This window comes from Hipposideros armiger, unplaced genomic scaffold (genome assembly GCF_001890085.2).
Source record: "Hipposideros armiger isolate ML-2016 unplaced genomic scaffold, ASM189008v1 scaffold_175, whole genome shotgun sequence".
In the NCBI taxonomy this organism is placed as follows: domain Eukaryota; kingdom Metazoa; phylum Chordata; class Mammalia; order Chiroptera; family Hipposideridae; genus Hipposideros; species Hipposideros armiger.
In genome coordinates, this window is record NW_017731525.1 from 122,291 (window position 1) to 146,618 (window position 24,328).

Genomic DNA, 24,328 nt, shown 5'->3' on the forward strand with positions numbered 1-24,328 from the left:
TATAAGGACCATGGAATAATACTGTTCTATATCGACTGACCTTTTCTACTGGGACACTGAGGTCAGGTCAGCCAGCCAACCAAAATTTATTGAAAGTCAATTTGGTCCCAGGCAACAAAACAAATACAAAAACAAAAACAAACAAACAAACAAAAATAACAAAGACCCTGCCTTTAAGATGTTTTTATTTCAGTGGAAAGTGACTGACACACAAGTAAATGATACAAATGCTTAACTTAATTTCAGACACTAATAAGTACTACGAAGATTAAAGAGAGAAAAGTGACAGATGATGACTGGGATGGGGATGGGTTGGGACAAGCTGCTTTTAGATAGGGTGGTATCTGAAGAAATGATATTTGAATTAAGGCCAGAATGAAAAGAAGGGGGAAGCCATGGGAAGATGTGTTGCAAGAGCCTTCCAAGTGGATGGAAGTGAAAAATAAACTGAAGTGTGGTGAATGAATGCAGGGGAAACTAGAAAAAATAATTGATGTCTGAGAAATGGCCAGGGGCCAGATCATGTAGGGCTTTGTAGGACACAGCAAGGAATCAGGATTTTATGCATCATGGGAAGCCATTAAAAAGTTCTACTTGGAGAATGGCCACAGGGGGCCAGGATGGGACAGGAGGGGTGTGTGTGTGTGTGTGTGTGTGTGTGTGTGTGTGTGTGTGTGTGTGTGTGTGTGTGTGTGTGTGTGTGTGTGTGTGTGTGTATGTGACTGAAGGCAGGGAAACTTTAGGAGGCTCTCACATTCCTCTGCTTGTTGGCCATGCCAAAAGTTATACTCTTCCACCTTTCTCTCATCCCTGGGGTTGGTCTGGGTTCAGTCCATGACTGGATTTCCCAAAGAGTATGTAAAACAGAGAGGGCAGGTTCTAGTACATTGCGTCCCAGGTGCCATTCTTAACCCAAAGTGCCTTTTTGGCAAAAGCTGCTGAGACTGTAGTCGAAGGGTAGGAGTCAGACAGCAACCTCAGCTGCACAGTTTCCCCTGTCCCTGCTAGGAAACCACAGAAGTTCTCTCCTTGATCTACCCACCAGCTCCCCTGCACAGACCGATGCTCCACTTTTAGGGATTTCTAGGCACACTGCTCTGGATTCTTTTCGTTTGATACCAAACACTGCCAGAATTCTTTTAAACATATTTTACAATGCTCCCTTACCCAGAAGCTACTCCATAAACGTTAATAAAAATCATCACTGTTACTCTACTTAATCAAAGAGCCGATGCATTTCTTGCTCAGTACATGTTACAATTTGACTTACAGCAATATTTACTTAACATGAGTGGCTATTCACTTAACACTTGGCCTTTTGACACTAACCACATTTTAAGTAGTGCAAATGCCAGCATGCACTCATATGTGAAAAATATTCACCAGAGAAATATTAGCAGCAACAGCACATAAATTGCATCTTCATTTTTAGAGGACTTGTAGAAGCCATTCTTAAAAGTAATTTAAGAGACTAGAAATATTAAAGGTAATGTGAAGACACTTGAAACAAATTATTCCTCTACCTAGCAGGAAAGATTTAATTGCACCCTACAAGTATAAAATCTGTTTTAGGAGACGTGTTGGAAGACATGACTGGTGCCTAGTTTGTAAGGTAGTTTATAAATAGAAGAGGGAGGAACTGTATTATCAGGAAAGGTAATTTAACACAGAATGGGCAAATATAAAACAATAGGCCCTGTTTAACTGTATTGTTTTTAAACACAAAGTTAAAGTGAATAGTTCTCTAAGGAAAAACAAGTTTTACTTTAGAGAAGAGTAGGAAAATCCAGTGCAAATTTTAGAAAGAATTTTTTTTTAATTTCAAGAATATACTGAATTGAGAAGCTATATACTCTAGGGCAGTGGTTCTCAACCTTCTTAATGCCGCGACCCCTTAATACAGTTCCTCATGTTGTGGTNGATGGTCTTAGGCGACCCCTGTGAAAGGGTCGTTTGACCCCAAAGGGGTTGCGACCCACAGGTTGAGAACCGCTGCTCTAGGGACTTGTGAAAGGCTTTAGAATGCTCCTATTTGAAGGCAAAGAGAGATTTATCTTTCAGGCTGGCCCACCCCAGCTTCATATCTTAAAAAACACTATGAAAATAGGATGAAATGATGCGTTTGAGCCCTCTGGGCTCATCTGAAGGTGCTGTGTAAGTGTGGCACGTGTTACTAGTGAACCCTACCCTACACACTGTGCTCTGACTCTACAGTTATGTGGCAAAGAACATCTGGCCTGTTAAGAAGAGTAAGCAAATGGATCCCTACAGGGAAGGAAATTAAAAATTCTTCATTACCATGCTGAGGTGAAAGAATTCTCTGGCATCAATTTGCATGTGCATCCAATTGCAATTTGACAGCTATATTTAAATGAGTCTCAGGTAAATAAGAAGTGAAAGATAACAGTGGAGGTTAACAATTATAAAACTCCTATTTCCCAACTACCTCAAAGCAAAACATGAAGATGCTTCTGTAATGAGAGAACGGAGGAAACTATATTGAAAGCATGACTTTAATTGATGGGATGCTTGCTTGTTGAATCTGAATGGTGTGTTTATGTGTCATGCTATAATGAGATAAGAAATTGTGATAACAGCTTGTAGGAACAAAGACAAATTGAAATCTAAGACAAATAATGAACTTTACAGTGAAGGCAATCCAAAGGATGACAAAGAACAATAAAATACTCTAAACGTTTTAATGTCTATAAAATCCACAGATGTGTCTCCCTCCCTCTCACCCTCCCTTCCTCTCTTTCTCTAATACACCCTCAAGGCAGAGCCCTCTATGAATTTACAATGTTGAATACATGGCTTTATTTCAAGAAAGTTCATGAATAGATAGAGCAGGGTTGGCAGCTGCGCTGCTACTGTTAAGAAAAATGAATAGTGTTTCTATTCAGCAGCATTTCTCCCTTTCTTTTCAAACTGAGTTGATATGCCCTTAATTCTTCAGTAAAAACATCCAGAGAGGAATGCAATACTGAAGTGTTTTGATTTCTAAAAGTGAACACATCAGTGTGCTCCAAGGTTTTTAATAATGAAATTCTCAAATTTATTTTTTCATACTATCAAGAGGTGATATTTTATATCTGTAAATCATAAGCAAAACTAAAACATCTTGAGGATTACAGGATTTAGTCAGGCATTAATTTAAAAAATAATCTCAAAGGCTTGAACTTTCACATATGTAACCAATTCAGAGACGATATCTCATGGAAGTTATTTATGGTTCTGAACAGTGGTTCTCAACCTGTGGGTTGCAATCCCTTTAGGGGTTGAACGACTCTTTCACAGGGGTCACCTAAGACCATCGAAAAACAAAAAGATATTTACATTATGACTTATAACAGTAGCAAAATTACAGTTATAGAGTAGCAATGAAAATAATTTTATTGTTGGGGGTCACCACAACATGAGGAACTGTATTAAGGGGTCGCGACATTAGGAAGGTTGAGAACCACTGGTTCTGAAGGACAGGTTTAGAAATTCATAGAACTGAAAAGATTCATGTTGGATTACTGCATAAGGATAAAACATTGAGGTTTTGTGGAAATCAATGTACTGTACCCCCAAAAAATAAAATACAACATGTAGCTTCAGAATTTGTAAGCTAGTCAAAGGAAAATTATATTTTAAATAAATGTATACTATTAACTAAAATTGTAATAGAATACTATTTAACAGTTGATTTAGCTGACCTATTTCTCTTAAATATTGACATTAATAACTATATTCTACTTTAAGTACAAATCAAATGTCAGAATTAGAATTTAATTCACTTATAGGCTCCAAGTTGATATTTAAAAATAATAATGTGGACAGCAGTGAACAAAAAACTAAGTTGCTATAACTTGAAGACGCAATTTTATAACTTGCTTTAAATTTCATCCATTCTTGATATGAATTTCCAGCATTAGAGAAATCATTTTGAGATTGATTACTGCAACTCATCTAGTAAAATACAAATTAAATGTAAAGCACAAAAAGGAAAAACTGAGAATCTGTAAAGGAACCCTGTGGCCTACTGAGAGAAGCTTCAAGATTACCACAATTTTCTATAAATTTCTATATTTTTCTCGGCAAAGAAGTAACTAAGTACCTGTGTTTCTTAATGTCATTGATTCCATTCTTCAGATTTCCCAGTCTTTCTGTTGGATTTTGCCTAAAATAATAATTTTTTAAAAGACAGTTTATAATAATTATGCTTGAGTCAATTTTAAATTACAAATTAACATTGCTTTATTCATTCATTCATTTATTCAACAATATTCAGAGATGAGACATCTGAATAGAGGGAGATGAAAAACACATGCCCCTCTCTATGGAAGCCACAGTGAAATAAGAGGAATATATTTATATCTATATCTTCTATATCTATATCTATATCTATATCTATATTTATATCTATATCTACATCTATATATCTATATCTATAGATATAGATATATAGATGTAGATATATATCTATATAGATGTAGATATATAGATATATCTCTCTTAGTGCTTTAAATGAGCTAGAAGCAAATGCTTAAAAGAACAGGAGGGTGCTATCTTACAAACTCTGCTGAGACAACCAGGGAATGCTTTAGAGAATTATTTACACTTCAGCTGGAATCTTAGAAGCATGCAGAAATTTCTGTTGGCAACCCACAGCTAGGTTTCATGTTCTAAATCTACTAAATTTTAATGTTTTAAAAAAAGTTCAAATGTGAAAAACAAACAGTGGCAAAATGAAGTTGAAACAAAATTCTATAACTCTCTGTTCTCCAACAAATTATTTTGGTAAATAGAAACTTCGAGTAATTTAAAATAAAGCCAGGGGCATGGTCAAAGATGGTATACGAAGAACCTGAACTCACCTCTTCCCATGAACACACCAAATCTACAAATACATATGAAACAATTCCCTCTGAAAAAGACCTGGAAACTAGCTGAACAGCTCCTTCACAACAAGTGGTAAAAGGGACACATTGAGGTGGGTAGGAGAGGCAGAGACACAGTCTCTCCAAACATCGCCACTCCAGCCCCCATGTGGCAACCCACAATCATCAGCAGGGATCTCACAAATGTGAATCTTCTCTCTGAGGACCAAGTGGTTCATATTCCACATCAGGGTGCCAACCCTTGGGACCTGGAATGAAGAGATAGCCTCCAAAATACCTGGCTTTGAAAAACAATAAGGCTCATGTTCAAGAGAGCCAAAGGGCTGTAGGGAACTGAGATATTTTTGTTAAGGGCTGGCTCACAGACTCACTCACTCCAGTGCAAAAGCAGCAGTTTGAAAAGTACCTAGACTACACGTGAAGGAGATTCATTTGCTAATCTTTAAGTGTCTGCCAGAGAAGCAGGGGCCTCTCTCCAGAAATGGAGGTGCTGTCAGGTGCCATTTTTGTACTCTCCCTCTACCTCAATAGTGCCAGTGAGCATGTTCTAACCCAATGCTGTCCTGTGGCCCCACAAAAGCCAATGGGTGCACCACAGCCCTTGCATTCTCCCAAGGCCCCACAAAATCCAGCAGGTGCACCCTGGCCCCACACTCTCCCACTGCCTTGCTCAAGCCAGAAGATACATGCAGTCCACATAGGAGACACATTAGACCAGGTAGACTTAACAGATATATACAGAAAATCTATCCAAAAGCAGCAGAATACACATTCTTGTCAAGTGCATATGGAACATTCTCCAGAACAGATCATATGTTAGGCCACAAAAACAAGTCTCAACAAGTTTAGAGAAGACTGAAATCATATCAAGTGTCTTTACCAACCACAACAGTATGAAACTAGAAATCAAGTACAAGAAGAAAACTGAAAAAAATCACAAATATGTGGAGATAAACAGCACACTATTGAACAACCAATGGGTCAATGAAGAAATTAAAGTATAAATAAAAAATAACTTGAGAAAAGTGAAAATGGAAATACAACTTCTCAAAAATTACAGGGTGTAGGTAAAGCAGTTCTAAGAGGGAAGTTCATAGTTATACAGACCTACATCAAGAAACAAGAAAAAACCCAAATAAACAATCTACACCTAAAGGAACTAGCAAAAGAACAAGGCCCAAAGTGAGTAGAATGAAGGAAACAATAAAGGTCAGAGCAAAACATAATGAAATAGAGACTAAAAAGAAAATAGAAAAGATCCATTAAGCCAAGTACTGGTTCTATGAAAAGATTAAAAAATTGACAAATCCTTAGCTAGACTCTCTAAAACAAAAGAGAGGAATCAAATAAATAAAATAAAAAATGAAAGAGGATACGTTATACCTGTAACTGATACCACAGAAATGCAAAGGATCTTAAGAGGCTACTGTGAACAATTATATGCCAACAAATTTGATAATCTAGAAGAAATAGGTAAATTCCTAGAAATATATAATCTTCCAAGACTGAATGGTGAAAAAATAGAAAATCTGAATAAACTAATTATTAGTAAAAAGATTGAATCAGTAATCAAAAACCTCCCAAAAGACAAAAGTCCAGGGCCAGATGGCTTCAAAGGTAAATTCTACCAAATGTTTAAAGATTTAATTCCTATCCCTCTCAAATTCTTTCAAAAAATTGAAGAGTTAGGAATGCTTCAGAACTTATTTTATGAGGCCAGCATTACCCTGATACCAAAACCAGACAAGGACACACACACACACACACACACACACACACACACACACACACACAAATTAAAGGCCAATATCCCTGATGAACATGGATGCAAAAATCCTCAACAAAATATTAGCAAACCAAATTCAATAACACATTGAAAAGATAATACACCATGATCAGGTGGGCTTTATTCCACTGACACAAGGATGGATCAACATCTGCAAATCAATCAAAATGAAATACCACATTAACAAAATGAAAGATAAAAAATCATCTCAACAGATACAGAAAAAGCATTTGACAAAATTCAACATCCATTTATGATAAAAACTCTCTGTAGAAGTGGGTATAGAGAGAGTGTACTTCAATGTAATAAAGGCCATTTATGACAAGCCCACAGCTAATATTATGCCCATGGTGAAAAGCTGAAAGTTCCTCTAAGATCAAAAACAAGACAAGGGTGTCCACTCTTGCCACTTTTATTCAACATAGTATTAGAAGTTCTAGCCAGAGCAATTAGGCAAGACAAAGAAATAGAAGTCTTCCAAACTGGAAAGGAGGAAGTAAAACTGTCACTATTGGACAGTGGAAAACATGATTTTATATACAGAAAACCCTAGGACTCTACCAAAAAGACTGGTATAATAAACAAATTCAGTAAAGTTGCAGGGTACGAAATCAACATAAATAAAAATCAGAGCAGAAATAAATGAAATAGAGACTAAAAAAATCTCTTGCATTTCTAGATGTTAATAACAAACTATTAGAAAGAAGTTAAGAAAATACCATTTATAATAGCATTAAAAAAATAAAATAAAATACCCTTGGAGTAAATTTAACCAAGGTGGTGAAAGACCTGTACACTGAAACTATAAGACATTGATGAAAGAAATTAAAGAAGACACAAATAAATGGAAAAATGTTCTGTTCCCATTAATTGGAAAAATAGTGTTAAAATGTCCATATTATGCAAAGCAATCTATAGACTCAATGCAATCTCCAGCAAAATCCCAGTGACATTTTTCATAGAAATAGAACAAATAATCCTAAAATTTGCCTGGAAACAAAACACTCCAAATAGCCAAAGAAATCTTGAGAAAGAAGGACAAAGCTGGAGGCATCACACTCCCTGATTTCAAACTACATTACAAAGCTATAGTAATCCAAACAGTGTGATATTGGCATAAAAACAGACACATAGATCTTGCCATTTATGACAGTATGGAGAGAACTTGAGGGTATTATGTTAAGTGAAATAAGTCTGACAGAGAAACACAAATACCATAGGATCTCATTTATATGTGAAATCTAAGAAGAAAACAAATGAACAAACAAAACAAAACTCATAGATTCAGAGAACAACATAGTGGTTGCCAGGGAGGAGGAGGAATGGGGGATGGACAAAATGGGTAAAGAGGGTCAAGAGGTCCAAACTTCCAGTTATAAAATAAATAAGTTATGGTGATGTCATGCACAGCATGTTGACTATTGTAAATAGTATTGTAGTGCATATCTCAAAGTTGCCAGAGAATAAATCTTAAAAGTTCTCATCACAAGAAAAACAATTATTTTTGTAATTTTGTATGGTGTTTGATGATAACAAAACTTATTGTGTTAATTATTTCATAGTATATACACATATCAAATCATTAAGTTGTATATGTAAAACCAATGTAATGTTATATGCCAATTATACGTCTAAAAACAATAATAACATAAGGCCAGAGGAGTACTTTTTTCTAAAATGAAGATTTAAAGAGGGCATATAGTAACATTTTATCACCACCACTGATTTTCTCTCAAAATAACAAAGTTGTAAATTGATTACTCCTTTATCAAACTAGGGTTTGTGGTTCCATTTTGCTCTGTAACAGATAATTCCTAAAGATAACCTGAAAATTTTATCTCTTTTACACTATAAGGAACTACTGTGGTTCTATAACATAAGATAAACTAAAACTCCCAACATAGACTGCAAAATGAAAAATGATTTTCTTTCAGTATAATTTAGCTACATAGAAAAATACAAAAAGTAAACATATACCTACTTTAAAATGTGTGGAAACAGAAATAAGAAGCCTTCACACTTTCCTCAAGAACAAGGGGTTTCTGATTGTCATGCTCACCTGCAAAGCCTCCGAATCAAATCCTCAGGTCGTCTTGTAATTTTTCTGGGAAAATCCATTTTTTCAATTCCTTTGAGAATCAAATTGTAGGTCATCATTTGGTCAATCCCAGAAAAGGGTGGGCTAGAGGAAGCACAAAACAGGACACTAGGACCAGCATCTGAGACACATTTACAACTAAGTTCCTCCCTCCTTCCCTCTCATTAGTTGTTTTATGACAAATCGGGATACACAGTAGAAAATCATTTAATTAATTTCACATCACAACTAATCACACACACACACACACACACACACACACACATAATTTTCGATAATCACTAAAATGAAAAATAAAGGAGGGGGGCAGAAATTGACTGAGAGGTGTGATTTCTTTTAGACAGAGTAGATATGAAAAGACTCTCCCAAGTTGACAATGGAGCAAAGGTATGAATGAAGAGAAGGGGTGAATGAGTCACGCATGGAGAGAACTTGAGGGTATTACGTTAAGTGAAACAAGTCTGACAGAGAAACACAAATACTGTGGGATGTCACTTATATGTGGACTCTAAAAAAGAAAACAAATGAACAAACAAAACAAAACTAGGAGCTTTTCAAGACAGCAAGTATAAAGGCCATGAGTCAGGAATGGGCATGGGCTGTTCGTTGAGCTGTGAGGAGGGCAGTGCTGCTGGTGGAGGAGTAAACTAAGCAAGAGAGAGGGATGAAAGAGATGAGTGAAACATCACATAGATCTAGTGGGCCATGATAAGGACCTAAGAATATGTTGTGAGTTAATTGATCTAATTTACAGAAACCAGAGTAAACTTTTTTTTAATGTGTGGAGCATGAACTGTGAGGGTGATAGTGGTGGGGGAGGCCTGGGAGCCTGGACTAGGACAGCAGGGGTGAAGGTGGTGAGATGTGGCTGGATTCTGGGTCTATTAATATTCAGAAAGTAAAGTCAACAGGATTTGCTGATGAGGTGAATGTGGTGTATGGTACAAAGAAAATGTTCAAGAACGATGATCAAGCATTTGACCTACAGAATGAAGCTAACATTGACTAAGAGAAGAAAGACTAGAGCAGGTTATGGGAAAGAATCAAGAGTTATGTTTTGAACATGAAACGGAGATGCTAAGCAGGCAGTTGAATTTATGAGTCTGGCATTTGGAGAAGAGGTTAGGGCTGAAGCTATGATTCTGAGGAGTCATCTGACAGTATTGATGACCATGGAGCTTGGTGATATCACCCAGGGAGTGAGTAGAAGGAAAAAAAGATCAAAGATTGAAGTGGCCTAATATCGAGAGGTCACAATGATGAGAAGGACCCAGCAATGGAGACTTAGATGGAGCCACCAGTGTGGAGAAAGAGAGGTCCTATGAAGACAGTATTTCAAGGAAAGTTGCTGAAATGAGTAAGAAAGCACTGGGAATTGACCACTCAATTCAGATAACACTTTTTTTTTTAAAGATTTTTATTGGGGAATTGGGGGGATGGGAACAGCGCTGGGGAATTGGGGGAAGGGAAACAGACAAGTTGCTGTCCTTTTGTTCTTCAGTCTAGTTGTGGAGGACGTTGCTTCACTGGCCCAAGTTGACACCATCATTGCACTCTGCCAAGGTGAGGCAGATCAGTCGCTGGCTTCTGGACGGTCGCTCACTGCATCTTGAGGGCCGCTCACGCTGGCTGCTGGCTACACATGGTAGCCCATGGCAACCCACTGCAGCAGGGGCTGCAGCCTATGCCGCTGCCTGGCAGCAACCCAGCTCCAGGTTGAGCTGTTGTTCAGCATCTTAGCTGTAGAGGGCAGTGTCACTGGCCCTCATATGTGGGATCCAAAACCAGGGCTCTCTGGCGTCCCAAGCCAGCTCTTAACCAACGCGCCACTCGGCCGGTCCACAGATAACATTTTAACGCATATACTTTACTTTTAGAAACACTTCAATATCTATGCTATTGAGTCATTTAATTTTTGAGAATTCATGAACTACCAGTGTTTCTCAGTCATGCTTGAGACCTTTTGACACTGAGGATTCCCAATCTTAGTAATAAACTTGAAATAAGGTCAGTGCATTAACTTTTCAATAATCTATGTTTCACTTGTAAAAAAATGAGGTAGGAAACAAAAACATTGCTATAATATTTTCAACTCTTTTATATATTTACAACTGTATTGTGTTTTGTTTTGGTTTTGGTTTTTAATTCTTTTCTCATTTTCATTTACCTCCTGAAGCTAAAGTTCAGGGCATTTAAAATGAACTTTTCTTGTGCCATACCCTGAAAACCTTTACAAAAACAATTTCCCAACTTTTTTTTATGACAGCTCAAGCCACCTTAGCAACTCCAAGTTATTGTGGGTTTTTTTTTCCCCCTTTTTTATTCCCTCATTTTATTTCCCTGCTCCTTGTAACAATTTATCCCAGCTGGAGAAGACTGAAATGAATGTTCTCCAGTTACCAACAGGAACCATCAGTATCTCTTAGAAATGCAGCTAACAAATTTCCCAGGAATGAGGAACAAATTTATGAAGTAGAATTCCATGTATCCCAAGACCTTAAGCAACTTTCCTTCCGTCTAAATGACTAGAAATTTTTCTCTTCTTTCCTTCCAAATCGTAAGCAATTAAGATAATAATCTTTCATATCTGTTTGTTCAATAAATATACAGCTAGGACGTAGAATGTAGCCACAGGTAATCTAACATTGAAATTTGTAAGTGTAAAAAGTTCAAGAAGATTCTATGAAACTCTCTTAATGTAAAATACGTGTTGAGACTCAATGGGCTCATTCCAGTATTCCTAATGCCACTCCAAATGCAAATCTTCCCTGAAAATATCTGGTTATAAAGGCTTATAAAGATGATCAAAAACATCAGTTCATGAGGGATGGAGGTACCAAACCGAAAAGAAAGCGGACACAAGTGTGTATGTCCATGCATTAAACTACATGGCACATGTGTGTAATGGAAAATGTGTCTTGTCACATTTAGAGTCAGAAGATCTGGGATCAAGTCACTGTTCTCAGGCAGGTAGCTCACCGCCCTGGTTTTCTATAAAATTTAAATCATAAAATAATTATAATGAAATTTAAATTATAAAAAATAATAAAAATTCCTGCTTTAACGTCCACACGTTTGTGAAAATGAAACTAGATAATATACATGTAAGTGCCCTGCAAACTGCAAAATGCTTTACAAATGTGAGTTAATATTACATATAGCCTATATATGTACATGTGTGCACATGTGTGCATATAAATGTGTGTGTGCATGTGCCTGCATGCATGTTGACTATTCGGGACCTTGTATTCATTGATATAGCTCTTTAATTTCTTTGGGAGTGACAATTCAATTTGACTGCTAAAAGCCCTGCTGTGTCTTGTCTCTGTTCATCAGCACATATATAAAGCAGCTGACAAGGGGAATAACATTTAAATCCAGCAATGTTGCTTTCTCTTAGCATTTCTGGTTAATGATTTATTGGGAAGATGGCTAAATTTAGTTTAATTGATTAATGAATTTAATTGAACTACGATTGCTATTTTGTCAATTACAAATAATATATAAAAGGAAATAATAACATGGCCTACAACTTCAATTCCTTTTCTTATGCTTATGCTGGACTATCAAAACCTTCACACACTTAATATGTTCTCTATAATAACAGGGCTTGCTGTTTTAGATGACATAGCATTCTGCATTCTGTACTTCTGTCCTTCACCTTCCTGAATCTTTTCTTTACATTGTAAACTAGTAATTATACTATATGTGAAATAACCTGAAGAGAAAAAGACATCATACTTAATCAGAAACATTTCCAAAATGTTAAAATCTTAAATCACATATTTTTTATAAGGTATTTTTGCACTTCTCTGAAGAAAAGCCTAAACACAACTTGAAGGTACTTACTTGCCCGTTAGGAGCTCATACACTAGAATTCCCAGGGACCAAAAATCCACACTGAAGTCATGTCCTTTGTTCAGAATGACTTCAGGAGCTACATACTCTGGAGTTCCACAGAATGTCCATGTTTTCTGTCCAGATCCTATTTTCTTAGCAAATCCAAAGTCAACCTGGAAAAGGATATCAAAGAAATTTTCAGAGACCATAAAACTCATGTTCCTCATTAAATCTCCCACTAACTTCCCCAATCTTTTTTCCACATCTCTGCCCTTTTTTTCAAACACACACACACACACACACACACTCTCTCTCTCTCTCTCTCTCCCTCTGACCCTCTTGTTTATTCTTTTGTAGGGTCAGGTGTAAATCCAACTACACTGGAGAAAGTTCCATGCACATGCCTCTACACCCACGACGCCTAGAGGATGAGAAGAATGGTTTAGCAAGGGGAGGCCATGACAACACATGTGGAGCTCAGGACAAGAAGGACTAAACTAGTTTTCAAATCAATGGTGGTATTCATTGGGAAGAGGAGAGAATGGGGAAGCAATGGACTTAAAGCTCCATCACAGAAGAAAAAAATAATAGCAGAACTGAGCATCTGGGCAAGGGACCATTGTTGAGAAGAACAGGAGTTTAAAATACTGAACAATCTTTAAAAACCATTATACAAGACATAAAAAGACATTATACACGATGTCTGCACCCTCTAAATTTTGGCAGTCCAAAGAAAAAACCAGGATCATCCCATCTCACCCTTGGCTGGACTTTGTACACTTTCAATCCCTCTCAGGGAGGTGGGTGGTGGATAGCACCTGCAGTAACTTCTGTATACTGAATAATAATATTTACTCCCTCAGCACCCTCTGTAGGCCAGGCTCTGCGCTAGCCTTCTAGATACAGCATTGATGAGGAGAAACTCATGGTGTTGGGAATACTTACACATACGTGATTAACATTATATCATCTACCTGATATAATAGAAGACTATGCAAAGTATAAACACAGAGTATAACCTCAGAGGGCCAAAAAACATACACTTCTGGAACATGAGAAAGGAGATGGTTGGGGAAGACATCATTAGGAGGGGAACATCTGAGCTCGGCCCTGACTGACGATTAGAGCTCTCCCAAGGTAAGGAACTGGTGTTACCCTGGCTTTTCAGCACAGGCCCCTCCACTTCTCTGAGACTCTATTCAATGAACTCCGTGCACAGAATAGAGACAGGAAAGGAGGCTGGAGCAACAGAAGACCCTCTCATTGAATGGAGGCAGTGTAAAGGAATGACACCCTGCCCTGCAAAACAAACAGCTCGTTTCCTTCCACAGTGGTCACTTAGCACACGCTTTCATCTCCAATACATACAGATACTATTTTAATAAAACTGCCCCCACCTCCCTCAAGTAAACAAACACACAAATTATACCTGGGCTTCAACATGCGCATTTGAACAGCTTCATTACACACACTATCTCAATAATCTAGCAATAATCTTGGCTAAAAACCTAAATAAATAAGGTGAATGTATCAAAATAGGTCCTCCCCTAAAAAAAGTATGACTCAGTGAACTAAGAAATCCAGCCCTGATATATTTATTCCAATGTTGACATATAAAAAAATATTTGCTTTACCTTAAATAAATCTTAGAAATTTACCATTTCACTAATGCTTTTTAGTATTTATCACACAACAGCAAAAATTTCCTTACTAGAAAAAGGGAATTTAAACAACCTAATTTGAACTATTTTCTTTTATCTACACAGGATGACTCATAAAGATTATATCTAAGAGATGGCTGGGGATATTACAAAATTAAAATTTGTAACCAGCTGAGAGTAGCATATCTACTTAATCCTCAGAGAAAGAACCAATATATGAAAATCCTATCTAATTTTATAAAGACTAAAATTTAAGAGACAAGAAAGCAATGCTTATAATTGCATTTTTAATGCATGCATATATGGAAATATTATAATTTTTTTATAACAGCTTTTCAACTCATTTTTATTGCATTTTTTTTTCTTTTTAGGATGACTGGAAGTTAATTAGATGTTCAGGGGAGTTTTTCTAGTTCTGAAAGTGATAAATTTTAATTTGAATAGCTGGTTTTGCTTTTGTAAGATTTGTATGTTGGCCCAAAGGGATGGCAATAATTATACTAAAATTTTAAGATTTATGAAAAGTTACCATGTTCTCTATCTCCTTTGATCTTATCAATTTTAGTCTAATCTATTTGGTCAGAGGAAATTGACACTCTGACCTACCCAGTCATGTGCCTTAAATATAGAAGGCCTCAGATCATCTGATATCAAGTTCTGTGTATCTTGTGTAAAAATTCACACTCTCTGTCTTGTTCCACCATGGTAACCCCCACGAAGCCTCAATCCTTTTTTTTTGTTGTTGTTTAACCCTATCCCTTCTAGGCAACAGAAATGTAAGCTCTTTCCTTTACTCATTTAATGAATATGTATTAAACACCACTATATACCAAGCACCAGGATACAGATAAAGCCCCAGTACTCTTAGAGCTTATATTCAAGAGAAAGAGAACAAGCATAAAAATATAATATCATACATAATAATGTCAGAGTGACATATGCTACAAAGAAACATACGGCAGTTAGGTACAGAAAGCAATCTGAATTGTACCTTAAATTGGGTGATAAGGAAAAACCTCTCTGAGGAGGTAGCATTTGAACAGATGTAAGCAGAAATCTGAGTAGACTAAGAAAGAGAGCTCAGTAAAAATCTGAGCAAGAGCTATTCTGCCAGAGAAACAGCTAGCACATAGCAAGTTCAAGGACAGACATGAAGTCCACTGTGGCTGAGCCCTATATAGTGGTCTGGTAAGCCACAGAAAGAATTGTAGATTTTTATTTTTCTAAGAGGCCACTGGAGGGCTAAGAGAAGGGGTATGCATGGCCTGACTATTGTTTTAAGGGGATCATTCTCGAAGACAAGAAAACAGACAAAACCTTTTTAAAAATTTTACTAGCAAAACTGAGCTTTCTAGAAGAATCTCTGGAGAAGCTACACACAGGTTTTTTTCGTGTCTCTCTTAAAGCCCCATTATTAAAGATAGCTTAATTTATGCTGAAAGCTTAAAAACATTCTCTCCAAAGATTTTAATAAACTAGAAGGTTTTAAGATGCCTCTAAATCTGCAGTGATGATTGCATCATGCAGAAATAAAAAAATTAGCATTGTGGTTTACTGGATCTGGTGTCCAGTAAGTATGAGCTTTTTCCCAGAAGTTTCTCTCTGGGTCAGTAAATTTGTCAGATATTGGTTCTCTTGGTCACATAAAAAAAAAAAAGAATCAAAATGACCAGTCTAATTAAGCCAGATGATTCATGGAGACATAACATTCCAAAAAAATATTTATGTGGCATTTTTAGGGCACTTACTTTGCCCAAGTCTAGACAAGGGTAGAATGGAATCTGTTTATCTGGTCTGCCAACAGGCAACAGTGGATGGCTTCCCCTGGATGGAAGCGAGAGTGGGAGACACTAAGGTATAGGAATCTTACAGCAACAGCCCATTCTTCATGGGGGCATGGTGACTCCTGTGAAATACTTGGAGTGTTTAGTAGGAAGTGGGCAAGATGAAGAGGAACTTGGCGTACACAAGCATGAACTGAAAAAAATCATTGAAGGCTCATCTTATATACTGCCAAATCTTTGAGCAAGATTTCCAGAACCAATTCCTTTCTCTTATGAGGTTCTTTAACACTGTTTATATTCCACATTACATCCCTTATGGCAGTATCGTCTAGCTCCTTGAGAAGAGGCATTATATCTTATTCATTTTGCAGCCCCTACAGCATCTATAGCACAGATGTTCAGCACATTTGGTAGAAAAAACTCTGAATGGAAAGATAACCATTAACATCTGTTTAATAAGATATCATATATATATATATATATATATAATCTTTTTTTTAAAGATTTTATTGGGGAATTGGGGGAGGGAAACAGCACTGGGGAATCAGGGGACAGGGAACAGACAAGTTGCTGTCCTTTTGTTCTTCAATCTAGTTGTGGAGGACGTTGCTTCACTGGCCCATGTTGATATTATCTTTGCGCTCTTCCCGGCTGAGTCAAATTGGTGGCCGGCCACTGGACAGCCGCTCACAGCGGCTCTTGGCAGTTCACACCGGCTGCCAGCTGCTCACGCTGGCTGCTGGCCACTCACGGTAGCTTATGGCAGCCCACTGCAACAGGGGATGCAGCCTACGCCATCGCCGGAGACTCATGGCAGCCCAGCTCCAGGTTGAGCTGTTGTTCAGCATCTTAGCTGTAGAGGGCAGCATCACTGGCCCTCATGTGGGATCCGAATCAGGGTCCTGCTGCTCAGAGCTGGTGTCCCAAGCCAGTTCTTAACCAATGTGCCACTCAGCCAGCCCTATGTATAACCATCACAAAAACTTGCAACTTGTGAGCTAGGGACTATTACCCTAATGTCAAAGACGAAAAAAGTTAAATCTAGGAAGGTCATGGATATTTGAGGTGAGACTTGAACCAGTTCCAAAGGGAACATTCCCATTATAAATAAGTTGATGAGGAAGGAGAAGATATTGAAGGGAAAAGAAGCAGCCTATGTTAACACATTGATGGGAAAAGCTTAATTGTCACTTAATAAGAACAGCTAATAATGGTCTGGCAAAAAGAATATAGATGGAGCCAATGAATACTTTCATTTGCAAGTTAGAAAATCCTTGATACATATAAAATAATGTGACATACACGCAAGTTATAAAGCATGAGAATACAAATACGCCCGTAGCCTCTGACAGTTTAATCATTAGAACAGAAGCGATGCAGAAGCCTGTGTGATCCTCCTGTGGTGTCCTCCTGCCCATTGCCAAGACATCACCACTACCTGGATTTTGGTGTTTATCATTGGCTTGCATTCATCTCTGATTTTACCACATATCTGATATCCTTAACTAATACATAGTTCACATTTTCTAAAAATTTAGACAAATCTTATATCTATTCCTGGGCGAATTGCCTCATTTCGCTTAAAATCATATCTGTGAATTTAATCCATATTGTAGTACATTTATTTTCACTCTGTATCATACACCAGTGAACTGACACACCATGATTATTTTTGTCCATTATGGTGTTGATGGACATTTGTATTATATCTAATTGTGCATTATTATAAAAATGCTTCTATTGACACCATTTTCCATGTTACCTAGTAGACATATGTAAGAGGATAGAACTGCTGAGTCAAAGATGTGATATCTTCGACTTTACTAGATATTGTCAAATTATTTGCCTTATGGACTGTGCTATATTATCACCCCTTCACCTGCAGCCGTGTGTATGAGTTCCCATTGCTCTACATCCTCACCATCATTTAGTGGTATTAACTTTTAGTTTTTGCCATTTGTAAGTATTAAATCACTGTGGTTTTAATCTACATCCCCCCTGATTAGTAATTAGGTTGAGCTATGGCATTACAATGAGCTCTGGTATCTGAGAGAGTTCCCTCCCACCCTGTCCTTCTTGTTTGTATTCAGAAATGTCTTGGCTATTCTAGGCCCTTGGTTAGTCTACATAAACTTTACATTCAGCTTGCCAATTTCATGGAAAGCTCTGCTGGAATTCCACTGGAAGTGTATCAACCCTGTAGATCAATTTGGAGACTACTGATATCTTTGAGATGTTGAGTCTTCCTATTTTAAACCTAGTACATGCATACTTCTGAGTTAGGGTCATGCTAGCTACTGCAACGAACATATCCAAGCAAGTACGAAAGCTTAAACTCTACATGAATGTTCTTCTTCATCACATAATGGGCTTGATGAAACAGCATGGAGCTCTCCTCCAAATAGTGGTTCAGAGGAAGCAGTCTCCTCCCATCTTATGGCTCTGCCAACTTCAAATCTGCTGGTTCTTGGCCACAATATGGAAAAACTGCATAGAGATCAGCTGCATAGATCACCATCAGCCCAGGTCTGATGGTGGTGCACAGAAAGCGGGCTTACCTTTCACTGGCTAGAGCTGAGCCCCATGGTCACACTTAGCACAAAGAAGGCTGGGGTATGTTGTCTAGCTCAGTGCCCAGAAGAAGAGGGAATGAGCCTATTCATTTAGGTCTTTACATGTTTTTCTATAAATTTGTGTAATTTTCTCAAAGGTCTTACACATTTTTGTTAGATGTATTTCTAGATTCATTATATATTTACTTTATTACAATATATACACATATATTATATTTTTATGCTTTTTTGTAAATGGCATTTATAGTACTATTTATCAACTATGCTTCTGGTATTTAAAAATACATTGAGGTCTTGTATTAATAATCTTACATTCATCAACCATACTAAACTCTACTTCATTTTAACAATTTTTTGTTAGATTCTGGATTTCTACAAAGTTAATTATATCACATAGGGAAATAGGCTTTGTTCTTTACTTTCCAATCTTTCTTTTAATTTTACTCATATCTTACTGCATTGGGTAGGACCTCCAGTAAAATACCGAACAGAAGTGCTTATCCCACTGACCTTTAAGAGCATGCTTCTAATGTTTCATCATTATGTATAATACTTGCTCTAAATTTTTGTCAGGTATCTTTCATTGAGTTAATAAAATGTATTTATATTCCTAGATTGCTAAGAGATTTTATCATAACTGAATGTAGAAATGTATGAAAAATTCCTCTGCATCTATTGAGGTGATTATATAATTGTTTTTCTTTTTAATCTATTAAGGCAGTGACTTGTTTTAATAGAATTTTTAATGTTAAATGATGCTTGCATTCTTGAGATATATCCAACCTTGTTATGATTTATTGTCATATTTTGTATTCCTTGCAGCATTCCATTTGCTAATATTTTGTTTATGATTTTTGGATTAAATTCATGAATGAGACTGGACATTAATTTGCCTTTCTTAGGAGAATCAAGTTTACACTAGCCTCATAGAATAAGATAGTACAGAGCTGAGTTGTCCAAATATTTTCTACACCACGTAAATCTTTGCTTTAACTGTAATTGTGTTCACTTATGACAGTATATATCTGTACCTATTCTCTTTTACTTTTGATCAGTATTTCCACAGATTTGTTAATTTTATTAATCTTGCCAAAACACCAACCTTAGTTCTGTATTCCTTTTATTTCATATTTTATTAATTCATGTTCTTAACATTATTATTTTTTCTTTGGTTTTATTTTACTTCTCCATTTTCCAGCTTCTTAAATTGGATTCTTAGCTCATTAATATTTAGCCTTTCTTATTGCTTAGTTGAAACATTTAAGGCTATAAACATTACTCTATCTATTACTTTAGCTGCAACCCACTTGTGGTCACATATAAGAGTATGTAGTATATTCTTTATTGTCCAGCTCTGTTTTTTAAAATACGTTAAAGTTTCTTCTTCACTGATCTTTGAGTTCTTTTGAAATATTCTTAAAATTTCAATGATATGAGTTATGATTTTTGTTAGTAGTTGCTTCCTATTTTTACATTTTTGTTATTAATTTCTACCTTAAATACATTGATATCAGTGTCCAAAAAGATAATGTCCCTATTTTGGGAGCAAGGAAGAAGCTGCCTCATTGACCTTTTATTCAGTATTATATATGAAGCCATGTGTTAAGTCCAGCAGTTGACACCTTAGCACAGTTTTTGCCACCATGGTGCTATTAGCATAGAGGGGCAGATAGATCATAAAGAAGCAGTCAACAATATCAACATTTAATATGTTTTATGCTGTATTTTCTTATATAATACTCAGTATAAGTATGATTATGTTGCTCTGTTACTACAGGGGATATATTACTCACAGAAGTTAATAGCACAATCATATGGAGCATTTATTGAAGAGTGACAACTAAGATTTACTGGATTACAACCAAGTTTTCTGCTGAGCAACCACAAGAAGGCTAGCTATTATATAAATTCTGCTTGGGTTGAGAACAAGGTGGGTTTTTCTTTAAACTCTTCAAGTACTGCCCTACAGCTTAATATTGTCCTTGATTCATTCATGACAACGAGAAGAAGGGCTCTGAACAACTATTGGGTTCATCAGCCCTCCTTGGCCTTGAAGGTGGAGAGTTAGGAAATTGCTGGATGGGCAAGTGAGAGAAAATGATGTGGGTCTTCATGGTCCGTTAGTAATCTCTGTCTAATCCTTAATTACTATCCAGTATGTTTCCTAACACAACAGATTGGACCAGTTGGGGTTCATTTGGGAACGAATCAGGGTGGCAAGCTAAATGATGAATTGGGGAAGCAAAGTGGAATGAGGTCTTCATCCCTTTACCACAAACCCATTTTCTGTAATTATCAGAGAAGGGCACAGTTCTACAGCCTCTAGAGAGGCACATTAAAAATCCACACCTTTCTCTTATGTCTTTTTACGAGGATTGGTTAGTCTTTGCTTGGAAAAAATACCTTTCCTTACCTGCTGTCCTTGGATATCTGACCCCTCACAGACAGTGCCAAAACATAATACAGGAAGATAAAAATGTCACTTTTCAAAATTTACGGAATGAGGCCAAGGTCACCCTAACAAGGAGTCTATCATCCTCTAAGATATTAATGTCCAAGGCTACACTGCCCAGTGTCCATCACCCAGACGTGCATTCCTGCTGTGCTGTCACCAGGTACCCCCACTACCCCCACTTCTGTTGCCATCCCCTCAGAAAACTTTAGTGAAAGCAGTTTTGCTGGGTTGCCCATCAACAGCCTCTGTATGATATTTGCTGAAACTTGCTTAATGGCTCAATATATTATCAAATATTGTTAATGTGTATTTGCTAACTACCAGGAACAATATTCTATAAGTCATTAGATCAAGTTAATTAACTGTGTTGTACACATTTTCTAAAGCATTAGTGATTTTGGTCTGGATGTTATATCAATTTCTGAGAGGTGTATTAAATTTTCTTTCAGTTGTTCATTTCTCCCTATTCTGTCAAATTCTGCTTCTGATTTTTGAAGCATTTATTGGTAAACAAAAGATCCAGATTTTTGTATCATCTTGGTAAAATGAAACTTTTATCATTATATGGTAGCCTTTGTTATCTCTAGTAATACTTCTTCCTTGATACTAACATTAACACCTGCATTTAAATTTATTGACTATTTCCCAAGTATATCTTTTTCCACCATTTTATTTCAGCCTTTCTGCCTCCTCATGTTTCAGGTCTGTCTCTTGTAAACATATAGCTGATTTTTATGGCTTAAATCTATTGGGTTGTCAGAAAAGTCATGACATATTTTTTCTGTATTTTTCGTTGCAAAAATGTGTCAGGACTTTTTCAACAACCCAATATTTGACAATCTTTGGTTTTTATCTGGAGAGTTAAGTCTGCTTGCATTTTTCTCTACTCCCAATTTATGCTTTCTCTCTGATTGTTTTCTAGGTTTCCTGTTTCTCCTTTGCTGCATTCTTTTAAAATGAATGACATTTTTTCCTACTTTAATTTCAATTATACCTACTCTCAGTTTACATGATGCAGTTGTTCAGGTATTTAGCATTTTCTCATTTTTAATACTACATAATAGAATAATTATTATGTTATACTATAATTTTAATAGATTAACAACATGTTTACCCTTTATCTACCGTCACCACTCCCAGTTGTATGTATCTCAGATCATTCCTCAGGGGTCATTTTATCTATCCCTTAACCACATCCTTTGTATGCACTTCATCTTTGTTTGAAAATGCCTTTATTTCACCCTCCTAAAAGAGTTTCCCTGAATTTATAATTAAATTTTGTCAGTTATTTTTTCTCAGAACTTTGAACATATTATTCCACTGTGTTCTGGCTTCTATTGTTGAGACATCAACTGAAAGACTAATTTTTACTCCTGCTCATGTAAACTGTCTTGTCTTTAAGAGCTTTTAAGACTTTCCCTTTGTTTTTCTTCTGTACTTCTGCTATGACGATGACCAACATCCAAGGTAGCCCCAGTGATCCACTTCTCCTGGTAGTCAGAGGTGTCCCTCTCACAATAATTCCCAAGAAAAATCAGGACTGACTCTGTGTGGCCAAGAGAATACGGTAAAAGTGCCTGTTGATGACAGAGAGTAGGTTCATAGACAGTGTAGGTGCCTGACCTCTGCAGTGTACACCTGAAGCTGAATTGAATAATAATGAGTGTCAACTATAATTTTATATACGTATATATGTATACATATACGTATATGGTCACAGGATGTGGAGTACAGCATAGGGAATAGAGTCAGTTGAACTGTAACAGCTATATATGATTTCAGAGTGGTAGTAGATTGGGGGAGGGGATTATCACTTTGTGAGGGGTGTAAACGTATAACTATTACATTGTTTTGCACACCTAAAACCAATAATAAATAAATAAGTAAATAAGTAAATAAATAAATAAATAAATACATACATACATACATAAAAGGCACTGTAGCTTTTACTCAGCCTCTTAGATGAGTCATGCTGAGGGAAGCCTGCCTCCATGCTATGAGGACATTTAACCCATAAAGAAGCTCATGTGAAAAAGAATTAAGGCTCCCAATGAACAGGTGGCTTCAACTTGCCCACCATATGAGCAAGCCACCTTGGATTTGAATGCCCTAGTTAAGCCTCCAGGTGACAGCAGCACTAGCCAACTTCATGAGAGACCTCAAGTCAGAAGCACCCAGCTGCACCACTCCCCAAATTCCTGACCCACGAACACTGTGAGGGAACATAAATGAGTATTGTTGTTTTAAGCTATTAAGCTTTGGAGTGATTTGCTATGCAAAGTGAGGAGCTATAATCAATACAATTTGTCCCAGTCGGGATTTGTTGGGGTTCCTTTACCTGATGATTGGTGTTTTTCAGAATTCTCAGCAACTATATCTTTCAATACTGATTTCTTTCATCTTCTGTATTATTTTTATCTCTAATTAAACATTTTAAGAATGTCTCACTCTATTCTTCAAGTCACCTTGTTACTCTTATCTTCCATCTTTTTGTGTCTCTATGCTACATTGTCTGTGAATTATTTAAATTTATCTTTCAGTTCACTGATTTTTCTCTTTATTTGTGAATCATCTGCTATTTAACCTATTACATTTTTCAAATTGATGTACAATATATAAGCAATAAAATGCACATATTTTTGGTGTATAGTTCATTGAATTTTAAAGCAGATTATACTCATGTACCTACAACCAGCTTCTGGTCAAAATACAAACATGCCCACTATATCTCAGAAAGTTCCCTCCTGCCCCTTTCCAGTCAAATGGCCCTCCCAGAGGCAACCATCGTATTTATTTCTACCATCTATTCTAGAATGTCAATAGATGTTACCATGCAGAAGTTACTCTTTTGTGTCTGGCTTTTTTTGCTCAACATAGTGTTTAAAATTCATTAACGCTGTTGTTTGCTGTAAAGTATTCCTTTACACTGCTGAGCAGCACTCCATTGCTGAATGTATTACTGTAAGTTTATACATTCAATTGGCAATGGATATTTGCTGTTTCTGATTTGGGGGCTTTTCGGAATAAAGCTGTTATGAACATTCTTGCCCAAGATTTTTGAAGACATAATTTTAATTTTCCTGGATAAATACAAGCAGTGGAATTTCACCAGGAGGTGGAGTTTCTTGTCATAGAGCAGGCATAGGTTTTACTCTGAGAAACAGACAAAATTATTTTTTCAACAGTTTGCAATTTTCTTTTCCCACTAGGAAGTACTGTCAATCTCTTAAATTCTGATCATTCTA

General features: G+C 36.7%; 1 protein-coding gene across 5 annotated transcripts in view; it reads right to left on the reverse strand.

Annotated features, from left to right (window-relative positions):
• Positions 1-24,328, reverse strand: part of PRKG2 (protein kinase cGMP-dependent 2) — a 106,661-nt gene that overhangs the window by 6,982 nt on the left and 75,351 nt on the right. For all 5 annotated transcript variants that reach the window (XM_019652163.1, XM_019652160.1, XM_019652161.1 and 2 more), the window contains 3 exons: positions 12,620-12,783; positions 8,732-8,854; positions 4,103-4,165 (listed from right to left, as the gene is read on the reverse strand). In XM_019652163.1, the coding sequence (XP_019507708.1) occupies positions 4,103-4,165; positions 8,732-8,854; positions 12,620-12,783 (350 nt within the window). The remainder of the gene's footprint in view (positions 1-4,102; positions 4,166-8,731; positions 8,855-12,619; positions 12,784-24,328) is intronic.